The following is a 26,747-nucleotide window of genomic DNA, read 5'->3' on the forward strand; positions in this document are numbered from 1 at the left end:
AATGAGTAAGAACTATGCAGCTCGGGTCAGGGAAGAAATTGACAAGATGGTGGAAGCAGGAATCATTTTTAAAGTGCAGACAAGTGACTAGGTATCACTAATCGTGATATCCCTAAAAAAGGACACGACACAGATAAGAATGTGTGGACTTCCGATGTTTGAATGCCGTAACCGTTAAAGACCCGTTTCCAATACCCTTTACAGATAGCATTTTGAAGGAAGTAGCAGAGCATGAAATTTATTCATTCATGGACATATTCTCAGGGTATAATCAGATATCCATTACCGAGGAGGATAAGTTAAAAACAGCATTCATTGTGGAGGATGGAGTATATGCATACAATAGGATGTCGTTCGGATTGTGCAATGCCCCAGCAATGTTCCAAAGGATTATCTTGTACATATTTGATAAAATGACAATTGAAAATTTTAAGGCGTTTTTAGATGATTGGTCAATTTTTAGCACAAAGGACAAACACATAATGGCGTTAGGAGAATGTATGGAGAGGTGCAGACGAGCAAGATTGGCGTTGAATCAAAAAAAGTGTAGATTTATGGTGCCACAGGGAAAGCTGCTTGGACACATTGTTTGTAAAGAAGGATTGAAGACAGATCCAGACAAGGTCCACGTGATCTTGGAGATGCCACCCTCGACGGATGTCTCGGAAGTGAAGTAATTTTTAGGGCACATCAAGTATTATCGGAGATTTATTAAAAAATTTGCAAAAATTTCTTATCCACTCGACAAACTCACCTGGAAGGGTGAATCCTACAGATGGGAGGCTGAACAGAATGAAGCTTTTGAGGGACTGAAGACAAGGTTGGCTACAGCTCCGATTTTGGCCTATCCGAATTGGGATAAAGAATTTCATGTCCATGTAGATGCATCAAATTATGCCATCGGAGCAACACTGGCACAGACTGCTAACCACGGGTTGGACCATCCAGTGTACTTTGCAAGTAGATTGTTGTCGAAGGCAGAGAAAAATTATAGTACCATGAAGCGAGAGACATTGGGGATGGTATATGCAGTACAAAAGTTTAGACATTACTTGTTGGCCACTCCTTTTGTATTCTACATAGATCATCAGGCGCTGCTATACTTGGTGAATAAGCCGATTATTCAAGGAAGAATAAGTCGATGGTTGTTATTATTACAAGAGTTTACATTTAAGATTGTGGTATGTCCAGGAAAAAGTCATGTGAGTGCAGATCACCTATTAAGAATAAAATCAAGGGAGCCACTTGAGGGGGTTAATGATGATTTTCCAAATGCGCAGCTATTTCATGTCACAGTACTACCAACTTGGTACACACGGATCGGAGAATATCTATTGACGAGGCAGTTTCCAAGTGACATGCCACCAAATGAAAGACAGAAACTGGTATTGAGAAGCCAAACCTTTCAGTTAATGAATGGACTATTGTATAAAATGGGACCGGATCAAATTCTGAGGAGGTGTGTCCTCGAGGAGGAGATTCCGAAAGTACTAAAGGAAGCACACAAAGGCCCAGCAGGAGGACACATGGGGCTAGATACTACTGCGCAGAAGACACTTCTGGCAGGACTATGGTGGCCGACCGTATATAACGATGCCGGGGAGTGGGTCATTGCATGCGATACATGCCAGCGGAATGGAAAACCATTGGAGAGAGATTTTATGCCATTGAATCCCTCACACGCACAGGAACTTTTTGAGAGATGGGGACTGGATTTCATTGGACCACTAAAGGTAAGTAAAACAAGGTGCCAATATATTGTGGTAGCAACAGAGTACTTGACTAAATGGGTGGAGGCACGGGCATTACCAGACAATTCGGCAATAAGCACAGCAAGATTTTTATATGAGCAAATTATTACAAGGTACGAGACCCCCCTCCAATTGACAAGTGATCGGGGAGGACACTTTGTTAACCATGTTATCAGCGTACTCACTACAAAGTTCAAGATTTACCATTCATTACCGAGCCCGTACTATCCAAAGGCTAACGGACAGGCCAAAGCAACGAACAAAATTTTGGTTGGAGTAATCTATAAAGCCTATACAGTTGAGGGAGAGGACGAGGAAGAAAAGTTACCATCCGCTCTATGGGCGTACCATACTTCATATAAAGTAACTATAGGGCATACCCCGTTCCAGCTGATGTACGGATAGGAAGCAGTGGTACTGATAGAGTTCATGGTATCGAGTTTGAGGATAGCAATTGAAAACAAATTAGGTGACATGGAGAGCTTACGGGAGAGACTATACAATTTGAACAAACATGATGAGCAACGGCTGCAGGGTCAGTAGGCCATTGAAGTAACACAAAAACAAGAGGAAGGCATGGCACGACAAGCACCTAAAATTAAACAATTTCCAACCTGGTCAATTAGTATTGAAGTATAATGGACGAAATGAGATCAAGCCTGAGAAGTTCAAAGTGAAATGGGTTGGACCGTACAAGATACGAGAAGTTGGATATAATGGAGCAATTAAGCTGTGGACACTGGACAGGAAAGAAATACCGGATGCAGTAAATGGATCTAAGTTAAAGATCTAACATGAAAGAAATAATCCCCGGCCGACAAACAATTGAGGAAGAAAAATGACTGTGAATAATGTATATATGTAAATAATGTACAATATTGAACATAGTTTTAATATGAATTAGTAAAGTAAAAGTATTAAAAGGAGAATAGTTTGAAAATCAAAGACTGAGATAAGAAGTATATGCAGACATAAAGTGAGAAAGTAATAAACCACAAAGAAGGAGAAGTATGAAGAAAAGCCTGAGCTAAATAATAAAATAATAGAGGAAAAGTAATAAAAAGGATGCCGTATAGCCTTGAAGGAGTACAAAATACAAGCTAAAAAGACCGTACGGCCAATGAGAGAGGAAAAAAAACTCAGTACAACCTTATGTAGGTAATCACTGAGACTAAGGAGTAATTCCCCGAGACACTAAAAAGGAGGTAATATGCAAATAGAACACATTAATTGAAAGAAATTCAAAACTGTACTTCATGACAGTACAGCCAAGAAAGCGCAAAGGAGAGACAAACTAGAAGCCATACGGCTAGGGGGAGAGCATGAGCAAAAGCAAATAAACTGTACATTAACAAGAAACAACATAACCGTATGATTGGAAGCATATGGAAGATAGTTGTACGAAGGAAAACCTTTAGCAGAGGGAAGAGAGGAGACCGTACGGCTTGAAGACGATTTGATTGATGGAAATGAAAGTCGTATGGTCGTACGGAGATAAAGGGAGATTTTGTAGAGTATTTAAGACCACCGTACGGCCAATGAACGAGTGAACAGACCTCCGTACGGCTAGCAAATGAATGAATAGATCGCCGTACGGCATGTGATGTGAGAGAGAACATAAGACTGTACAGCATGTGTGAGTATTAGCACAAGTGGAGAGCAAATAAACTTCGTACGGTGATTACAGAGAGCTGGGAAAACTCCGTACGGTGATCACAAAGAGACCCTGAGATAGAGAACCGAGTAGAGGCTCTAATTCATGAGATAGAAAAGTTATATAGGGAGGCTTACTACACTCTTCGGAGGAGTCAGGCGGATCAGGTAGCAACTGAGAGAGCTCGGGAGGAGTCAACTGCCAGGTTAGCTTCAGCGAGGGCAGCCTGGGAATCTGAGAGGGTGGCCTCGCAATCCGAGAGGACAGCCTTGTTAGCAGAAAAAGAACAATTGGCAACAGAAAAGGAAAAGATGGCAGCAGAGAAGGAGTTGGGAGAAGTCGGAGAGATGATGCAGTCAGCCCTAGAGCTTCAAATGGAAGCAGAAGCAGAGCTAAAGATCAGGAAAGAATAGGTCTACCAGTTACAGATGGAGTTAAATGAGTTGAGGACACGGATGCATCCCTCTGTCTAGTACTTATGCATTGATGTATTTTGTTTTGAAATTTTGTTGAATTGTCGTCCGAAGACGACTTTTCTTTTGGGGGGGATGATGTTGTCGGTAAAATGTATTGTGTAGCCGACGGGTAGAGTAGTATCCAAACCCACGCGTGATGCTTGAGTCACCCCTTCGGAAAGGTATATGTACACGTCCGAGATGGACTTCGTAATCATGGTAATCATTGTGACCATTGTAGTCATTGTATTCAGATTGTAATCAGCAAGTGTATATATGAATAAAGTATCAATTCTGCATTGAATCCTGTTACATATGTGTTAAGCTTTTAACCTGTACGGTTAACATTGCTGAACACAAAAGGATCTGCATTCATTTCACCGTCATTTCATCGTCATTTACCAGGTATTTCACTTATGTATATATTTTCAAAGCTCAAGCTATGATTAGTTAGTTGTTATGGTTATAATCGTATTTCCAAATAGTTTAATTAAGTAATCGATTCAAATTGTTTTTCATTCCAATGATATGAGTAGTTAACTAGAATACAGTTAATTTTTGTTGTAACTGATAATCCCTTTCACATGATTATGTAAAGTAGTTGTTATAACTATCTTTCATTCATATAAATTATGGAAAGTGGTGTATTTTCATTTATATTAAATTGTTAAATTATGATCGAGAAACTAGCATGTTACACTCAGGTTGCCAAACTAAGCTTTAGAAGAAATTGCTTAACATACTTGATGCCAATCTCTTCCAACATACCAAAAAGATCCTCATCCACATCAAGGTCACCAAACATTTCTTTCACCCTTCCCAACAACACTAGCTTATGATTAGGGGATGATAGGGATCCCATAATTGTTTCAATCAAAGGATTTTTGAAAGCTAGAACCTAACTCAATTAGGTCACCTTTTGTAGTGGTGGCAGCCTCACCATGATCCAAATCTTTAGATCCCAGCTTAGTCTGAATTCCTCTATCACTAAAGCAACTGATACTTTAGCTCACCGGTGTTCATACATATTGGTTTGATCCTTAGATGGGGAATCAACCTGAGTTGAGACCCAAACATTCAATTCTCCCTTACTTACAGATCTAGCCCTACCAATATTGGGAACATTAAAGGATGGACCCATTCAATCAGATGTAGGTGAAAGATTGGTGTCATCGAGCAGAGCCTTGTTCCCACCATCTTCATTTTGAGTTGTCGATGCCAAAAGCTTATCCTCTAACATCGTCGGTTCCTTGCCTTTCCCTTTTTTGCGATCAAACACTCCCCTCCAAATGCCCTCAATCCTTGAAGCATTTACATTGCTCTATAATTTCCTCAAATTGTATAACCTACCACCAAATGCCCTCCAAGGTACGGATCTCAATTGCCTTCAAAAGAAAAGGATACGGATTCCACATAACACATATTTAAGCATATATGCAAAGGTCCTCTTTTGGAATTTCTTCATTAGATTTAATGAATTCTCCCAACTTATCCCCAATTTCCCTAAAAGTTTCCTCATTCCAGTACTCGTGCAGTAAATTATACAAACACATCCATATTGGCAGCTCCTCAATTGTAGCTTGTTTAGGGTTGAAATTGGGTATCCAGTCCTTGAAACAAAAGCCAATCCCATCCAACATCAAGGGGCCATTGTATAGAACACAACTTTTCTCTTGAGAAATTCCCATTGTAGCTTGTTTAGGGTTGAAATTGGGTATCCAGCCCTTGAAACAAAAACCAACCCCATCCAACATGAAGGGGCCATTGTATAGAACACGATTTTTCTCCTGAGAAATTCCCATGATAAATAGAAAAAATCCATTTGGTAAGGTTTTGATAGAGACATGTTCAGACCAAATATCATTCACCCACTTTTGCAGTTTAGGAAAAGTAGGCCATCCTCGGCCCCATTTCATGAAGAAATCCCTTTGTCTTAGAATTTGTACTGAGGACTTCCAAGCTTCCAATTCAATTCTAGTATCAACCACCTCCTTACTTGTCAAAGGAAGATCTTTAAATCATTTGATTTGAAGGGAAGCCTCAAAGGCACCAAAACTTCTTATCCAGTTGTTTAAAATTACAGTGTGCACCTACCACGATTTTGGAATAACCACATTGGTTCTGGATAGGGAAACAAACTGATCCCGATCAGTGCTGCTAATAGCCTGAATTAACGCTAAGATTTATGGATCTCGATGGCAACCAAGGAAGGCATTTGCCTTGAACCTATCCAGCTTTGTTAAAACCCAACCAGCTGAAGCCTTTGCCTTGATTCATCTACCACCTCTCCTTCTGCATCTGGTGCCTAGTGCCCAAACCTTGATGCCCATCTTGTCTCTGTTGATCATCCAGCACCTACACATACCTTCACTGCTCACTGGTCTGCGCTTGTGCCTACGCCTGTCTTCACTACTTGCTTGCCATCTTCATTAGCATTGTGCCTTTATTTTGGGAGTAATTATTATTTTAGTGGCCAATTTAACTAAAAGGCTTATTAGAAAAATATTATTTCACTTAAGTTGAGGATTGAGTCATCATTGGAAGGGGTCATTTATTTAATTAACTGATAGGCTTTCCCTTTGAGGTTGCTTGCAACTGGAATTTGTCTCACATTGAAAAACAACTATTGGTAAACCATTTGCCGATCATGGTTTGCAGTGAGTTTTACATGAAATCTTGCACTAAAATTGTATCCAATCTCCATTTATTATATCCCTGCAATCTTCAACTAAAATTGTATCCGATCTCCATTTATTATATCCCTGCAATCTTCAACCATACTTTATTTACGTGCTCTCCCATGTTACCTCTTTGTCTTATACATTTCATGTAGCTCGTCATTCACGCTAGTTTTGAGTACTATCACTTGCATTTGGCAAGCGTACTTTTCTTATTCATACATGTTAACTGTATCATTCACTCTATGATCTACCATTTTCTTTCAATCGCTTGCTCCCCTATTCATTTCCCTATTTTACACAATTTCTACTCTTATCTATTTCCCACACTCCTTGGTTGGGATTTGGCACTAAGTGGAACGCATTTGAGTTGGAATTTTGCAGAAGTCGAAACAATGTGGGAAATGAAGCAATTAATGGGGAGAAAAAGCAATTTAGAAGTAGCAAAGAGGTTATATTTCGATGTTGGTATGAGACCACCTCCATTCAGTCACACTATCAGCCCAAGAATGACATGAATGCAAGGGAAACATTTACCCTTATGTGGAGAATACTTCATTTCCTAAAGGAGACGCTGAGCAATGGAATAAAGGGTTGTACTAACTCCTATCGGTTATCACTCAAACAATCATCAATTTCCACAGTAATCAGTGGTTTGACATTTCGTCAAACATTTGGTGAACAATTCAGCTATCACTGTGCATATGATTTTTAACTTTCTAGTACAATACTAGGATATGTAATGAGCTACTCATAATTACTAGATAAATCAAACATTGAAGGCTCTTGTATAAATGAATACCAAACAACCGATTTACAACTTCTTCCTTATTTGTTTGCATAAATAATTTTGAAAGTGTATGAGACCACTAAAATTGAATGGAGAATGCAATAACAAGAACAATGAGACCAAATAATAATCATGTCATTATTAAGTTCTATTGCATTGAGAAAAACCACAATAACTTTTGGAACCTATATGCAGGAGCAGATTTATTAACCCCAATGGCCAAATTGCTGCCAAAGTGTGAACAGCTATCCTCAAAACACCAGATTGCAGCCTGTAGGATGATATGTATTTGCAAACATGCAAAAGACAGCCTCTTGGAGAAATCGGCAGTGAGAGAAAATGGCAGAATTACTTCAGATTTCCCACGTGGTGCCTAGAAATGAAATCTGCACTTCCCCAAAATACCAAACACTGCAAATACTAGTAATGACTGCCTCTGAATAACACGTGTGGATCCTCAAATGTAAATCATAGTTATTAAAGAATCCTCCATTTCCTTCACAAATTTTTCAAAAGTAATTTCTCCCTAGCCACAGTAAAGAACAATAGGAGAAGAGAGCAATTGTATACCTCAACACAATTGCAAATGCAGTCCTCAGAAATAAATCTCAGAATTCTAAAACCCCAGAAATGTAATTTCCTCCAAAATAATAATCCTCCCAGCCATGGACAATAACAGTAAGGGAGATTAAATCGAATCACTTTACCTCAGCAGTGATTCGAAAATACTCCTCGGCTTCCCTTATACCTCAGCAAGGGAGACAAAAATTCAAAACCTTGGAAAAAGCAACAATGGCAACAAAAGCAAATATATAATCAAGCATGTTTTTTCCCGATGACAAAAGCTCTCATTTATAAGCTTTTCATTGGCAAAAGTTTCCATAAAATTCCACTTTAGAAAATATGAAAGTTTCCAAAAGAACTCAACACTAGAAACTTCCCAACTTGTTTTTTAGAAATATCTCTTTAAGTCATTATTATAATAATGCAACTCAATGAATAAATAGGTAAGAGCTCATATAATTATTAACCTGATCAACCATAGGTGACGACCAACTGCCAAGCCATCCACTGCATTGCTAAAAATAGCAACTGCTCATAATAGACTTACTAAAAATAGTAAGTAATCAACTGAGACCCCCAAAACATCCTGTCAGCTCATGAGGGTCGCCATTATAATCTAACTCAATCAACTGCACAGACTGATAAAAAAGGGGACATTACAAGGGTTCAATCCAAAGCAACACATATAAGGTGGAACCTTATAGCAATGAGGCCAAGTTCAATATGCCACCATTTTTGTCTATTTTTCCTATGCTGGGGGGATTACCAGTTCATGCCTCTTGATGCAAACTACCAATGGGCTATCTCAGGAGGTTATGTGGGTGTGTATATCAATAATACCTTCAATTTGTATTAAATAGGGATTTTTTCATTCACTAAATTCATGAGATATTGAACTCTTCCCACTGTTGCAGTTAAGCTTCTCAGACATTATATGGTTTTAATTATTTAGTAATAGTGTCTTTGAATGTGCAGATAATGAAGAGATTTACAACTAGATGCTGTAAAAAACCAAAAGGCTTTCCCTATGAGGTTGCCTCCAACCGAAATTTTACTCACACTGCCAAAAACCAAGGAGCAAACCTTTTTCAATGCTGACTACCATCTTATGCTGGTTTTCTCGTTGAGGTAGCCTATGTGAGGAGGGTTTGTCACCTCTGCGCCATTATGGCAGCATGGTGTCCTGCTTTGGGCAACTTGGTTTTATCGATGGGATGGCACAGGAGATGTGACAAAACTAAAAGATAGGATGTTAATATATTTGTGGAATTTAGCTTTACAACTTCAAGTAGTGTTAATTAAGAAGTTGGGTATTTATTTTTTATGAAAATCTCTTTTGTCATTATGTTGGAAGCATAACCCAACTTTCAATCGGTGTCATTTTTCTTCATAGATGGGATATTATTTTAAACACCTGGATTTGTGGGTTGGGGAGAGCTTAAATGTGAAAGGGCAGTATCTTTTGGGCTCTCATTCTACCAGTTCACACGGTGTGCCTGTGGGTTCATATCCACCAAAGCAGTGAGGATACAGGCCAAGGGAACAAAACCTTGATCTAATATTGCAAAACAACCTCTAATTGAGAGCTCCTAATACTTTTTCATGATTTCCATTTACTGCAAATTTGGCAGTTCTTACTTTGAAATCCAGGATGCCATATCTCTTTGAGGCATTCTATTAAAAAATCCCAGGTCTGTCAAGCCTATACTACTGTATTTTTCCTATGAGGAGTTCTATATTAAAAAATCTCAAGTGTCTTGCCCATACTATTGTATTTTTCCTATGAGGAATTTTATAAAATAATTTAGGATCATTGCCTTTAACATCACATAGAGATAATTCGAACAGCTCTCATTTCACAAAGGCAAGGGGAAGGAAATCAATAATGTCAATTATAATCATTTGTCAAAGATATTATAGGAAGCTGGAGTAAAAGCAAGGGGGCAACCATGTAAGCCACTTCAATTGTGAGATGCATGAATCCTGAGGATGAAGAAAGTTCATATGATCCACTAGTTTTGCTAGAGGAAAAGCATAAATGATGGCCAGCAAAACAATACAAGCCGTACTGAAGGAAGAAGAGTACAGTACATGTTTGAAGATTAAGAACAAAACCATATACCCAATAAAATGTATCCTCCTTTACAAATGGCACAAATTTCCTTCATAGGAAAGAAAGAGAGCCAACAAATAAGGGATATAAAGAATTTTAACATAACAGTGAGTGACAAAGACCCAGGCAAAATACGGTAGACAGAAAACATTCTTAAATGAGAGGATGGTCATTCAAATTATAGCAGACTAAAACTTAAAGATATTAGACAAAGTCAGAAAGAATAGTCTCTTTTGCAAATACCCAAATATCAAATTTCCCAGATGGTCACAGAGTCAACAAGGTGATAGAAGGTTGGACGATATGAATGAGACCATGAAATTTGACCCAATTCGAAAAATAATAAGTATAAAGTAGAACATGAAGTTAGAAGAATGCATTTTGGGGAGGCATTACCTTTTGGAAGTATATAAAAAATTGACAAGTTTTACAAATGTAACTATTGCAGTTGAATGAACATAATAATACCATCCACCACAAGAATCACATACATAGTACTGTTGGTGCCAAGGTTAGGGTTTAAGAAAGGATGTGCCATGTCGTGCGACCTTTTATCTTTTGTCAGTACTATTTGCCACCAGCTCTAGGTTGCTTTTCTATGACAACTCACACAATTTATGTTACTTTTTTAACTTTTAAAAAGAATACATTCTTTATAAAATAAATTTTTGAAGTGTAAATTACAGTTTTGTTGGTAAACAAATTTGTCACAGTAGAATTTGCCCAACGGAGTGTGTGGCAAACCGTTCACAATAGTTGGATAGGCCCTTGGTATGCGGCCTTCCTCTGCGCTTAGAGGGGCAGCTCCCTCGTATAATATGATTTTGAAGCTTTTCGAATAAAAAATCTAAAACTAAAAGGTGAGAAAGCTCATGATGACGAATGCACCACACGACTCCAAGGCTTTCCCGAACTACTAAATTAAAACCGCTAATAACAACAATCAAGATCTATGCTTGAAAACTATTACTAGCACAATGCTGATCCACAAATTCGTAAACATCTACACCATACCATGAGAATGCTCACTACAAAGAGAATCAACATTTCTAACAATTTAGATTTGGAAGAAGAGAACTCAAATTACACGTTCCTTTATTTTCTTGCACCAAGAACTCAAGAGGAATTTCAGATTAAAAAGACAAAATTTGTACATACTTTCCAAATATCATCTCCTAATCAAAATTTTAGCATAGTGCTCCCTTTTCCCAAAGCCAAAAAGTCCCCTTATATAGACACAGAGGTTAATAACTACCCTTCTGTGGTTAATAACTACCCTCAAATACGTGATTTGGGTGAGGTTAATTAACCTCTACAAAATTAACCTATATGACCTGAAACTTGGACTTTAGATATTTTGAGAAGATGATTCAATAATTGATCCTTATTGATTCCTCTGATATATATATGAGCTAAAGTTCAAACACAGCTAGCAACCATCGCATTCCATGAAACCACATTTCTCTGAGACATTTTGTCAAGCACTTGCCGTGCATCATCTAAACACCCACACTTAGCGTAAATGTCAGCAAGCGCAGTGCTGACAAAAACATCCAAATCAATCCCACTTCTAACAATCTGATACTGAATCTCCTTGCATTATTGCACATCCGATAAAGCAGCGCAAACTTTTAATACGAAGGGAAAAGTATATCCATCTGGGTATGTACCTTGCTCTTGCATTTTTCAGAACACATCCTTCAATCTGCATTCATAGCTAACATCAATTCCATGAAATTTTGGATTTGGTGCCTTCAATTTCAGATTTCCAATCGAATGGAAATTTGACCAAACTCTTAATCACCAAACTAAGATCGGTGCACATAGTTTATATCAAATGAATCGGGCCCTTTTAACATGTGATCATCATGCTTCAAAATTGGATCTTTTAAAAATATGGAGGGTAAATTCTATGAAGTCATGTCATGCAGTTGATTGTGATGAGTAGCGGGTATTCTATCAGATAGTTTGCATGAATTCATATGAATTGATATCATGGCCCTGCAGTCAATTGACTTCACAAAACCAAAACAATGAGCTTGCTGCTTAGTTGTCTTCAACACAGTCATCTCACAATAAATCCCACTGTGAATTATTATGAATTCTGATTGAATTGTGGTGCTATGAATCTCCATGCTCGTTGTTGATTTTCAAACCATAGTTACTATTGTTTCCTGTGTAGATGTGATGTTCATCTTCACTTTCCTTTATATCATGCAAACATCAAGCATGGTACGAGATCCTTTCTTGCATTATGGATACTCTCCCCACCTTTGCTCATTGTGTCTTTATTGGTGTTTTACCAAATACTTAAGGTCTATTCCCTTGGGCGGAACTCCATACTTTAATGAAGACACAAGGAGTTGTGTTCAACCTGATACACCAAAATTATTATCTCTGTGGTTCACTCGATCAACGAACAGAGCACATGACCCGATCCATGCTTGTATTTCTCCTATAATTTAGAGTTTCCTTCTCGGCTTTGTTGCTTCACACACACCACTACACATGCTATTTTTTTCATCTCTTAACATTGGCTTAAGACTTGATAGCAGAATGATTGTATTCTACTTTACAAGTGATCAGGGCCATCTATATAAGACATGACTCTTCACATCTTGCATTGCCCGAATGAAGATCTTCGACTTGAACATGTTTCCTTTCTGATCAATAATTGTAAAAGTGTACGTAAATTTGCCCCTGGTTGGATGGGGCACTGTGTAATGCACCCTGGTCCATCAGCCCACATTGTGCGGATTTGTCTTATTCCATGCGAGTGGATGGTAGCATTATGCTTGGCTTTGTTATAAACTGTAATGCTAAGTGTGTCGCCATTTCGAGCATACAAAGTTGGACCCGGAAGCTGTCCATTTGCTGCGATTATGTCATATGTTTCGTACAGCCGAGTAACCTCTGTCGATTGAAGCTTGTTGGTAAACGGATTTCCAAAATCCGTCAGTATGTTTCTTCTGTAATTTTCAATATGCCTCCTCTTTGATAATGCCATGAAATCAAAACTGCCTCTTTGTTATTACAACTTACATGTGACCCAGGTTAATAACTGTCTCATAAAGGTTAAGAAAAACGTGTTTTTGGAACCTATCATTAACCTTTTGAGAGGTTACGAAAAACGTGTTTTTGGACGTTATCATTAACCTTTTGAGAGGTTAATGGTTGATGATAGACTTGAAAAGACGTATCTTGGGTCTCTCCATTAACCTGCAATAACTTAAGGCTCAGAAGTCGGATTTTAAAAATTCCAAGTGTTGTGCGGAGCTGGGAACGAGCTGAAGACATGAAGGTTTAGAAACATACAAAAACTCAGAGATAAAAATACCATTTCAATGATTAAAATAAGGCAAGTTTCAAAATATTAACCGTGGCTTATAGCATTGGAACAATTCTATAACCGGGCAACAAGTTTGTATTTAATTTGTATTTCAAAAGTGATGTAAATAATTTATTTAATATGTTTTTATTTAAAATTTTATATTTTAAGAAATTAAAGTTTTGTACTATTTTTAAAAACAAATTAAAGTTCAAATTTATATATTATTTGTTATTTTTTATATTATTTTAAAATTAAATTTTTATTTTTATACTTTAATTTTTTTTTAATATTTTATAAAAATCTATGTAGAATTTAATTTAATTTTTAAAATAAATATAACGATTGATATTTCTATTTTTTTAAAGATATTATAATTTTTTATTATTAAATAGTAATTTATTTAATCTACAAATAAGACACTATTAAGTGTTAAAAATTATTTTTTCATATAGTTAATAACGTTTTTTATATTTTTTACATAATTAATCTATTACATTTTATCAATCTAAAGCCACTATTAATACTTTTTCTTAATTTACATTCTATAAATTTACTAATGCTATTTATATTGCTTTTATAGTTAAAAATATTAAATTGTTTTTAAAAAATTATCATGGCTATTTTTAGTATCCAAATTTAATTAATAAAAAATAAAATAAAACAATAGATATAAATAATTTCAAAAATTGTCGATTAAATATATAAATTCAAATGCTAATTTATATTAAAAAATTAAAAATTTACATCATGGAAATAAAATTATAATTTTCACTTTAAAAATTTATTTTATAAAGAATGTGTCGCTTGTGATAAAAAAATAACATCCACCATGCGGCAAATAGTATTGACAAAAGGTAAAAGGTAAAAAGAGGACACATTGGGCTTCGCATGGACTATTAAAAACAATGCTCGTACAAAAAACATTACTCATAATATGTTAGATAAGTTTTATTCAGAAAAAACAAGAACAGCTTCTACACAATGGCTGCTTGCTACCCCCTCATATTTCAGAAAAATGTTTACCTTCACCAATTGTTAGAGTTTGCATAGTTTGGCTGGTTTGCAAGGTGAATTTTGTTCAAATCATCTGAATTTTTAGTTTTCCTGAATTTGATTGTGGTTTTTGGGCTTCTACATTTCAATTTTTGTCAACACCTTTTATATTAGCTATGAGGTACAAATTCATAATAAAAAAATTTGGAATTTCTTTTTCCAACAATTCAACTCTTGAATATAAGGTCTTCCACACAAATTAACATGTTTGATATTTAGTTCACACTTGGCTAAGACACTAAATTCAATCTTTCATTTAAGTTGTCAGTAAAATGCATAAAATTGCATTATTTGAATTCATTGTTTAGAAATTGTTTGTATCTCCAATTCCTAGTGATGAGTGTGTGTAAAAGTTTTATGGTGATTGATTTTATGTAATAATGCATGAATCATAAGGGTTATTCAAAATGGATACTATTATGCATAAGAATTCTTTCTACAATCCTACATGTTTGTATAAAGAGCTACTTCTATAGACTTCCTTTTATTATCTAAATCTTCATTTACGCTTTCAAATGAAAAAACCTATTGGTATATCCCTTGCACCTCTCTTTTAGGTGCAAGTGCTAATTAGTTATAAGCCTAAGTCAAGTATTAAATATAAAAGTGCAAGGAGTTGTTATATTTAAAAGTTGAAGCCTGTTAAGTGAAAAGCATCTTCATGAAGCTAAGTGCTAGAAAAGTTATTTATTAAAATGAATCTAATGGAAGCTTCTAAATATGGTGTGTTGGTGAAGCCAAGTGGATTACAAGAGGTGCCTTCATAAAGCAAATGAATAATCCAATTGTCTATTGCATTTTGTTGGTCTCGATTAAAGGTTTTCTGAGTTTTTCTGATTTTCAAACCCCTTGCTGAGGTATAAAGCTTCAATTTGAGTGTTTGATTCAAGAGCTTCCTCTACTGTTTCTACTGTGGCTGAGGAGCTGATTGCTCACTGAAGCATTTGGAGTGATATTGAACATTAAGTGATTTCCCTACTGTACCTTCTATAGCTGGAAAGAAAGTGAATTTGGCATTCAATTGCATTTAAATCTAGAGCCTGTTATTATTTGTTTAGTATCAAAGAATTCTAGGTTTATTTCTCTGCAAATTGATGTGCTACATCTGCATTATTAAGCATTCCTTTCATTCTGTATGGTGGGTACTGAAGTATTGGGTATCTTGGGCCTTTTTCCTCATTGAAATTAGACGCCTGGATTGGGTTTTGGTTTGCAGTCGAGCTAGCAAACCCTTGGACTACTGGTGTCTTGTTTGCCATTGCAGCTGGGGTGATTTCTTCTGCAATTTGGGTGCACATTTCCCTTGTGAATCCATGCCACCTTTTCCCTACATTTTGCGCTGCCTTCTGAAGTAATCTGGGCAGCATTTACAGTCCATATCAGTCTTCCTGCAACACTAAGATTTGGGTGATTTTCCCATATACAGAGCTATTTTTGTATGGTTGGGTGCCCAAAACAGAGCTGTCAATTTGTGATCAGAGGTCTGTGCATATACACCAATACTGGTGAATTTTCCTTTAAGTCTGGGTTGTACAAGTGATTGCTTGTCTGCTGTGGAATCGTGGCTTAAAATAATCAGGTTCCAATATTATGTAATTTGTAATTTTTGCAGCCCAATTTTGGTAAATTATAAATTGCAAGTCCATCTTCAATTTCACTGTAATTGCATTTTATTTCAGTATTCTGCATATTATAGTAATTGCCCATTCAATTCAGTATTTATATTCATGCAATAACATCTTACAAAGAAAAACCAAAAAACACAAGGAAACACAAAACAAACAATTTGCATTTCAGCAGAGTCAGTTAGAGTCGTTACAGTATTAGAGCACGTTCTCTAAGTGTTCGACAAAATGCCAAACTGTTGATTAGTAAAGGAAAATTGATGTTGTTCAATCTATAACCGGTCTGGGTTATTACATTATTTTCCTATTTATTTAGGGATAGTATAGTTGGTATGTTACATTGTTGATTTTAATAGCTTTACCTTATGGTTATCACTTTACTAAATGTTCAACTAAAACAATCCTCCAACGTAAAATGGGGACTCGTCCCCCACTCCAAACACCCACACACCCGGATCGAGGACGTCTCCACATCAGGGACTTGGCATTCCCAAGTCCCCCCCACCACCACCTTTTGCGCCACCATCTTGCTGCCAGGCATTCTGCAAGCATTGCAGCTGCAATACTTGTGATAGAAAGTGGGTTTACTAGCTACCATAATGGTCATTGATAAACACACACACACTACATCTACATATATGAACGTGTGTTAGGAATTTTGTACTTGTTTTGATACAATGCTACTCATTGTCATCATCTTTATGATATTTTTGATATTCATGTTGCAATTTTCTATGTTGAGTATTTGGTATTATAATTTATTAGTTCTTACACTATTATACATGGTCTCATGAATAGCATTTCAAGTACTATATCTATAGTACATTACAGCAACCCATCCACCTCCCCCAACCCTGGCTGTATTGAAGCCCATTTTTCCCTAACCCGATGTGCCCTAGTGCTCATGTTACACAGCAATCATCTCAAATCATAGCAGTATATTCCATTCTATATACATCTCCACTAGTCTTTGATTTGCCAACATAGGTTGATTTCAAAGATCATTTCATTACCATTTTATAGTTACGGAAAGAGAATATTCTCTAATCTAACATTTATAGATGGGATTTTCATTATTGGTCAAAAAGGTATTTCATATTTCCCCGGAATGAGTGTGTTGGTCTATGTGTTGACTTTCTAAGTTAGTTTATTCAAATGCATTTCAGACGCATCAATAACTAGGGCCATTTTCACATACCATCTGTTGGGAATATTCTAGACTATGCTAAGTTACTGAGAGGGGAGGAGTGAATCAGTAACTCCTAAAACTTTTACAATTTCAACTCTTATCCAACAATCCAATTAGCATTTAATCCATCACATAAGATCTGATCTAATTGCATGCATAAGAAACTAAAAACATGAAAGCATACATAACACTGAGACACAAAAATTTGGTGACCCAGAAACCTTCCAAAGAGAAAGAAAACTGGGGTGAGGATGATACCCACAAGCTTTAGTACTGCAATATAAAGTTAGCCTGTTAAAGCTTACATTGATCACTTCTAATGATCTGCCCTGTTAGGAGCAATAAGGACTGCTAGGTCCACCTTGTGAAAGGATTTACAAACATACAATGAAGTATGCACTCAGTAAAGGGATTTACGAAAGATTGTTAGGTCCACCTTGTTAAAGGATTTGACTGATCCACCTGTGTTAGGATGAAACAGTAGTTGATCTCCCATCTGCAACTTGGTTTGTTGAATGAGATTCCTTTGAGTGTACAAATCACCTTGCTATGACAAATGAATCTTTGCTACTCCTTATACTACTATAGCTTTTTTAATTCACTCTTTCTGCTCTTCTCTAATTATATTAGCTTACATTGTATTCATATTCACACTTCTTCCATACTTGGATATGATACAATACATTACATATATATACCAATCCAATTATTCAAATTACAAAATCGGCCACAATACAAGTTTACACAAATATTACAAAGTCGGCCCAAATGAAGACACTCGGGTTCTAAAGACTGACTCTATGAAGTTCTGATACTCGGCATCCACTGTCAACGCTTGGCATCATCATGCACTTGGTAGGCGTAGAAGTTTGGTCCATACTGATCACTTCCAAGTAGTCTTGAACTCAGTTTGCACTGGTGACTCAGTAGATACTGTGGAACTCGTCATATAAACTAAATCACTAGTTTACCTTGGCATAGGTCAGTAAACACTATCACCTCAAGCTCGGTATAAACTGAGTCACTTGGTTAACATTGAGTAGCTCGATTAACACTAGACTCGTATCACATAAATTGCGAACTTGGTGAACACTCCACAGCTCGGTTTGCACTAGTAAACTCGGCATACACTAAGATGCACGATTTACACTATTGATCTTTACTGTGACTGCAACTACTCAGTAACCACTGGGATTTGTCCAAGGGACTCGGTAGCAACTGTAGAACTTGGCAACAACTGAAATGCTTGGCAAGCACTATTAGTTGTACAATAAGCTCGGTAGCTATATACAATCTGAATAAGTCTGTGTCGCTAATAACAAACTTGACTGATATGTCAACAATCTCCCCCTTTGGCATTAGTGACAAACACACTTATCATCTAAAACTGAATTCAAAAAGGTTTCCTGAATACCTTTTATCCATTACCTTGTGATGCTAACTCGGTAGAGTATACTATTTTTGAGATTTTTCAAAAATGATTTTGTAAGGTATATATCTGTATATGGTAAGGTTCTTTCATACAGTATACTACACATCTTCTTGCTATATATAACATATCTTTCTGTACATTTCTCCCCCATTGTTTTTACAACTTATTACATTTTCTCCCCCCATAACTTATATGTTTCTCCCCCTTTTTGACATTAATGCCAAAGATCTATTCTATTTACATAGTAACACCAAAATGAGATAAAAAAATTGAATGTACCTTGAGAATGATGTCCAAAGTTTTATCCCAGTTGTCTTGCAGGATCTTACATGTATGAATTGCAATTTGTACTTTTGCTGACAATTCTATCATGTGGTCCGCTATGGAGAAGTTATTGTCATGGATGAGAGTTTTTGAATGTGCAATATGTTTCTGCAGTGCATCCATGTTGGGAAGAATCATATTTTGTATATCTACCAATGTAGATCTGATCCTTGCTTCTTCTCTGAGCAATTTTGCTTGCATATCTGACAAAAATTTTATCTTTTGGAAGTGTGCAAAGCTTGAACTAGGGCCAAGTTGCAACTATTGACCACTAGACTTGAGATCTTCATCTATTTTGGACAATTTGTCCTTTATTTCCTTGGTAAACTCAAAAACATTACATAGCTTACCAAAAAGTGATGACACATTTGTACAATATGCTTCCAAAGAACCCAAAATTGTAGAAAGTTCTACTTGATAGATAGCTATTTGCTGAGCAATGTGCTCCAACACTTTATTATCAAACTTCTTTTCTGCCTTCTATACTAGCTTTTCCTGTCCATCAATATCTTCATTAAACTTTTGGATTGCCTCTACTAGCTGATACGAAATTGGTTGTGAAGAATCAACCTCAATGCCTATGGCCTCTGCTAAAATGTTCTTTCCATCTTTGATAATTTTGAATTCCTTGTCTCTTTACTCTCTTAATCTTTGTTGTTTAGCCTTCTTCTGGAGGAGTTCATCAAATGACTGCATTTGGTCTAGAGTAAGCTTAGAAATGTCCCAATTTGGGATTATAATTTCCTCATCTAAATCTATTTCTTCCTCCATCTCTTTTCCTTTACCCAAAAATTTTGTGCTCCTGGAATAGAAATAATAGTGGACATACTAGGACTAGCTGTAAAAATTGATACTGCACTTACTAAAGGAATATTTATAGAAATACCTGAAGAATCCAAAATTGACGTGCTCAAAATTGAAGTAGCCCACTCAGTAGAAGAAGGAAGAGTTTGCAGCTTGGTAGATGAAGTGGAGGTCACTTCAGTCAATGATGTGCTGAGTTGAGCAGGAGAAAAGAGTGATTTGACATTTGTATTCACACTGGTAGTCACAATCAAACTTGTTGGGGCTGTCTCCGCGCTTGATGTTGTCACTGGTTTGCTTGGAGAGTGAAGAAGCGAGGCAATGACTGCTGCAACTATCTTAACTGGATTAGTTTCTTCATCATCTTGTTTTGCTTCCTCGGTAGCCTCTTGTGCTTGTTCCTATTCATCATCAATATTATCAAAATGAGTTGCTTCTTCAACATTTTCTTCTTCATCTTTCTCCTTATCCTCTTCATCATCATCATCATCATCTTTTACATCAACTGGAAAATCACTTGGTTTATGTAACAGATAGATATTCTTCCAAGTGTTTGTTTCATTACTTACAACATGTTCAATATCTTTCATCAAAATCAGGCAAGTATTGAATTTCAAAGTCAAATTTTCTTCATTTTTCTTCAATGACTCTTTTACCTCTACATCTAATATGCTCAGTATAAGCTGCCTCAAGGTTTGCCCATTTATGTCCTTGACAGTTTGCATGGCAAATTCCCATCTTGGCTTTATCTTTTCCAATAAATCATTAGTAATTTCAGAAGCAAGCTGGTCTGGTGAGTATTTCCATTTTCCCATCTTATCCATCACCAGGTCTTCTATCTGCTTCTTCTCTTCTATTGTCTTGATTTCATACTTTAATGATTTGAAGTCTGTTATCCCGGCTCCTACTTCCAGATCTTTCAATATGTCTTGGAAAATTGGTGGAGGTTTTTTAAATATAATATCTCCTCCTTCCTTGTCAAATTTCTTCCTTGAAGATCTTCTTGTGAATACTGTAGTGGATGGCTTTTGTGGCTTGGTGATAATTACCTTGCCCTTCTTCCTTAATGGCTCTTCTTCCTCAGATTATGCCTCATCCTCTACTTCCTCATTCTCTGCTTCCTCATCCTCACCTTTTCCCTCGATCAACAAAAGAGTTCAACCGGTTTTCAATTTTGTAATTTTTTTCTTTCCCTTGTTAACTGCCTAAGGAAGCTTTATTTCTTGTTCAATCCTGGCTTTTGCTTCATTATATGTGACAAAATATGCTGCCTTAGGATCAACTGGCTCATTGAAAAGTGCTTCAATGTTGTCTTTTGTTTCATCAATGTTAACCTCATAACCAAGAGGTTTCACCCATGCTATCCTAGGCTTAACTACCTGAATGTACACTTTGTCACTATCCACCATGAAACATACATCATACTGATAATCTTCAACTAGTTTCTTGGGGATTTGGTATCCATAGATGGAACACTCGCCAAGTTTTTAAGCTCGACGAGTTTTTCCCAATTTAACTCGCAGGGTCAAAAACTTAGCACATGTTCAAAAAATTGGCAAGTAATCGTCAAGTTTTAATCAAAAACTCGTGGATCCTATAACACGTATGCTGTGATGGCATAGTAGGGCAAAATGCTCATTTTTTTGCATTGTTTGTTGCATTTGTGTTCTCTAGAGCCTTGAGGTGTGGAGAGAAGGTGGTTTTGAGGAATTCTTAGCTAATTGCGTCTTCTCATTAAATTTTGCAAAAAAAAATCTATTTTTAATTAAATTTCAGTGGTTTATAAAGGTTCCCGAGTTTCTTTTTTAAATCGCCGAGTTTTTCCCAATTAAACTTTTGGGGCGCTTGGTGAGTTTTTGCCTTTGGCGAGTTTTCCAACGATGTCGGTATCTATTGTTCATTTTCTCCTTGAATGCATCAAAATAATTGTCCATAATACTATTGTAATTCTCACCCATTTCAGCAATATACTCATTTATCTGATATAGCACAGGCACATCTTTTCTCCACACAACAGTGCCTTTTGAAGGGAAGAATTTTTGTACATAAAAGAATAGACAACTTAATAGGGAACCAAACTTACACAGGTTATTCTTGGATGTCCTTATGCTTTCCATATTTTTGTTGAATTGTCTCAACAATAGCCCAGCAAGGTCAAATAATATATTGTTCTTCACTACCTTGTATGCCAAGTCCACAACTTCACATGACACATTGTTCAACCTACTAGAGCTGTAAATCTTATGCGCAATGATGTGAATACCAAATTTCAACTCCATATCTAAAACACTGCTAAGTTTCATTCCTCTGCCATCCCATTCTACTAGGGTTTTCTTTTCAAGTTCTACTCGACCTAGGGTTGTTTTGGCTTTGGCTAGCATCGAGAGACCAGTGATTCAATGAATCATCTTCTATGTGATCAACACTGGTTGTTCCAACCACAGCTGCCCATTATGCACCTGACTGAGGATAAACCTCATCCATTTGACTTGAAATTCACGAGGCATGTGAGGGATGTGTGTTAACCCTTTAGTTTCTAGGGGTTGGTGTTCAAGTTTCAAAACTCCATTCACACACAGCTTATCTAGGGCATCATCCATTTCTAATGTACCAATCTCTTGAATAACACATTTGAAATGAGTGTGAATATCATTCATTAACAATACCTTTGGAGGGATTTGTGACTATGCTCCACTCGGATCTAGGGTTTCGGCGACTATAGGGGTGAGCTTGAAATCTGGTTACGCTTAACCTTGTTGTTGCTGGATGCTATCTTCGCTTGGTAAGGTTTGAGAGAATTCGAAAACTTTCACTATCAATCCGCTCAAATCGCTTAGAAGCTCTGAAGATCGCACTTCACAATAGCACTCGATAATTTCACATTAAGAATGACTTCGATTCCATGCTTTTTGTCAAAATTGTGCAATAAATGCTCAGTACAAAAGGTAGGTTAATTGACATCATGTTGACAGACTATCATCCACTACTTTGCATTGAACACTTGGCGAAGTCTTCATGACTCAGTAACCATATGCATTTTCATTACTCCCAACCTTGCTCAGTAAAGTCTGTGACTCAACCTCACTCGGTAGAGAAGGTAACTCAGTAGACACTGATCCCTTTGTATCCTGAATACAGATTTGGATCATTTTGTTCTTTCAATCTCGAATTGTTTTGGATGTTTTCTTTGATGGCCTAGTTCCAGTTCTTCCTTTGAGAACTTAAGCAGAAATGGTAGAGTCACCTAATTCTTGAGTAACTTGATCACCATTGCTTGGACTTGTATCCTCGGTAGACTTTGGAACCCATTGTTGTCTCATCTGTTTTCGGATATTATCAATTTTTGCCTTTTTCTTAGTATTCATGCAATTCTTGGCAAGATGACCAAGTTATGTACAAATGAAACATCTTTTAGTAGAATCTCTTTTCCTCAAATGATGCTTTACACAATTCATTCCAATATGTCCAAATTCTCCACAATAATGACATCTACACCAGGTGTTGTAGTCCCAACCAAATATTGCTTTCACAATTTGCTCTGCTCGATTCAATATCTTGGTTTTGCATTCTGATGACTTTTGTCCATGTTTCTTACATTTGCCTTCAAATCTTGGTTTCTCTTTGCATTCATTACCCTTATGACCATGTTTATTGCAATTGTAGCAGCACTTTCCATTGAATTTTGCTTTTCCATTGCTCCAACATTTGTTTGAAGTATGACCTATCTTACCACAGTGATTGCAAGTAGGTTTTTGATTTTTTTGATCTCCTTGCTTGGATGATTCTTCTTCTTCTATATATCCAATTCTTTCTTTTCCTTTTTTTCTATAGAGATTTTGCTCATTCAATTGATTCATGTCTGCTTAGGATTTCATCATTCTTTCATTGATTTGCCTTTCGGAGTTTAGATCATTTTGCAATCTTTCATTGATTTGTCTTTCAGAATTTAGATCATTTCTTATTCTTTCATTTTCAAATCTTAGGCTCATCATTTCCTCATTTGCATTGAGAGCTGATCAATAAGGTCTTCTTGCTAAAGGGATTGGTTCTGGATTTCATTGTTCCTTTCATCTATCTCTTCTTTTATCTTGTTCTTTTGTTCCATGACTTCACATAACCTTACTAACTGAATTTCTTGTTCTCTTCTTAGTTTTTTTACTTCTTACAGGGAGCCATTCTTTTCTAGGAATTCTTTGATTGCTTCAATTGCTTCCTCTGAATTACTTGAATGAAGGTCTTCAATGTAGAGACGATCATTCATTTCAATTGCAAGTTCTTTTCTTCTTTCCAAGGATTGAGAGAGTTGCTCCTTTGCTTTCTTGAGTTGGGCAATGGCCATTTCAAAATCTAGCTTCTCATTGTCAATAGCTTTGTCAAGTTTGAATATATTCGTGGCCTTGATCTTTGCTCAAGTTGTTAAACTTTCTCTTGACAACCACAATGCTCTGATACCAATTGTTGGAAATATTCTAGACTATGCCAAGTTATTGAGAGGGGAGGGGTGAATCAGTAACTCCTAAAACTTTTACAATTTCAACTCTTAATCCAACAATCCAATTAGCATTTAATCCATCACATAAGATCTGATCTAATTGCATGCATAGGAAATTGAAAACATGAAAGCATACATAACACTGAGACAAAAAGATTTGGTGATCCAGAAACAGTCCAAATAGAAAGTAAAATTGGGGTGAGGATGATACCCACAAGCTTTACTACTTCAGTATAAAGTTAACTTGTTAAAGCTTACATTGATCACTTCTAATGTTCTACCCTATTAGGAGCAATAAGGAATACTAGGTCCACCTTGTGAAAGGGTTTACAAACATACAATGAAGTATGCCCTCGGTAAAGAGATTTACAAAAGACTGTTAGGTCTACCTTGTTAAAGGATTTGACTAATTCACCTGCTAGGATGAAACAGTAGTTGATCTTTGATCTGCAACTTGGTTTACTGAATGAGATTCCTTTGACTGTACAAATCACCTTGTTGTGATAGATGAATCTTTGTTGCTCCTTATACTGTTGTAACCTTTGTAATTTGCTCTTTCTGCTCTTCTCTGATTATATTCGCTTACATTGCATTCGTATTCACACTTCTTCCATACTTGGATATGATACAATACATTGCATATATATACCAATCCAATTATGCAAATTACAAAGTTGACCACAATACAAGTTTACACAAATATTACAAAGTCGGCCCAAATGAAGACACTCGGGTTCTAAAGACCGACTTTGTGAAGTTCTGATACTCGGCATCCACTATCAATGCTCGGCATCGTCATGCACTCAGTAGACGTAGAAGCTCGGTCCATATTGATCACTTCCAAGTAGTCTTGAACTCAATCTACACTGGTGACTCGGTAGATACTGTGGAACTCGTCATATAAACTGAATCACTTGTTTACCTTGGCATAGCTCGGTAAACACTATCACCTCAAGCTTGGTATAAACTGAGTCACTTGGTTAACACTGAGTAGCTTGGTTTTAACACTAGACTTGCATAACATAAATTGTGAACTTGGTTAACACTGCACAGGTCGGTTTGCACTGGTAAACTCGGCATACACTGAGATGCACGGTTTACACTGCTGATCTTTACTATGACTGCAACTGCTCGGTAACCACTTGGATTTGTCCAAGGGACTCGTTCGCAACTGTAAAACTCGGCAACAACTAAAATGCTTGGCAAACACTATTAGTTATACAATAAGCTAGGTAGCTATATACAATCTGAATAAGTGTGTGTCACTAATAACAAACTTGACCGATATGTCAACAACCGTCAACATATATGTGACCTATCTATCTTATTAGATATAAAGAAGACTGATGATTTTGACTGATTGTGGTCACAAAGGAACAAAGAAGATATTCAGGGCAAGAAGAGGAGCCTTACTGAGTTTAGTTGTAACGCATACATTTATGATTATAGTGCAGGTATCAGCTGTTCTAGAGTTTCCAAATAGCCCATTTTATAATATTGGCTCAAGAAGGTGCCATCTACCAAACAGTTAATAGATCTGCACAATATTTCAGAACCTACAAGGACATGTTGACCAAGAAAGAGATAGAGCTACTGAACCAATTCATGAAAGATGGAGGTATCACCAAGGAGGAGACAAATGTGAATAACATGGTGGCTACAATACTAAATGCCACCAGATTGGGTGCTGCTGTTAATGCTGAAGCTCATATAGATCCCCCTTTGGGTAGGTTTGATAATGATAAAGCTGAGTGTAGCAACAATATCATTGGATCATAAGAAGCATGATGACCCGAGCTCTCCTATTTTGATGTTGAACTCATTACATTGATATTTTGATTTTCCGCGAACTCTAGTATATACTGATGGATAAGATGTAGTAATTCATTTAGATAGTTTTCAGTTGCATTTAGCTATATATGATGGACAAGTGCTGAAAAACTTATAAATGATGTACAATTTTGAACTATTTTTTATATTAAAAAAAAAGATCTGGTCACAAATAAGAGATGTTTACGTCTTCATATAGAATGCCTGCCAAGTATCAACTATTGATTAAAATTATAAAAGATGTCTCAAGATATCTAGGAGAAAAGAATGAGGGAAAATAATTATGTTAAATGCTACTTCTAATGATGATCTGATTTCTAAATCTTTTATTTTAGCAAGCTCCCACAAATTCAAGTCAAGAATCAGAACAATAAAATGATTGCAGTACACTTCAATCATGTACCTGAAACATATGGACCACTCAAACAGCCTGACTCCAAAGTATACAAACATTAAAGATTCAGTAACAAACCAGTGGTACATGCAAAAGAATGTGATGTTTAGCTGTAGCTGGATTGTGGTTTTCTGCACCCTTACTCCAATCATAGCTCACCTGTTAAGTAACAAAACACACTCATTTATTACACAAATTAATAAAATTCGAAAGATCCTATTAAAGAGATTTTATTTGTCAGGGAAAGAATGTGCAAAAATTTCCTAAT

At 36.5% G+C, this 26,747-nt stretch overlaps 1 protein-coding gene across 1 annotated transcript in view; it reads right to left on the bottom strand.

The window, feature by feature from the left end:
• LOC149531973 (protein RAE1-like) overlaps positions 1–26,747 on the bottom strand; it is a 260,333-nt gene that overhangs the window by 59,428 nt on the left and 174,158 nt on the right. Inside the window, exon 11 of the mRNA XM_089807957.1 lies at positions 26,558–26,638. Within this exon, the coding sequence (XP_089664083.1) occupies positions 26,558–26,638 (81 nt within the window). The remainder of the gene's footprint in view (positions 1–26,557; positions 26,639–26,747) is intronic.

The sequence above is a fragment of the Cupressus sempervirens genome, chromosome 11 (genome assembly GCF_028749045.1).
Source record: "Cupressus sempervirens isolate cs-2001-9-10 chromosome 11, ASM2874904v1, whole genome shotgun sequence".
Taxonomy (NCBI): Eukaryota; Viridiplantae; Streptophyta; class Pinopsida; order Cupressales; family Cupressaceae; genus Cupressus; species Cupressus sempervirens.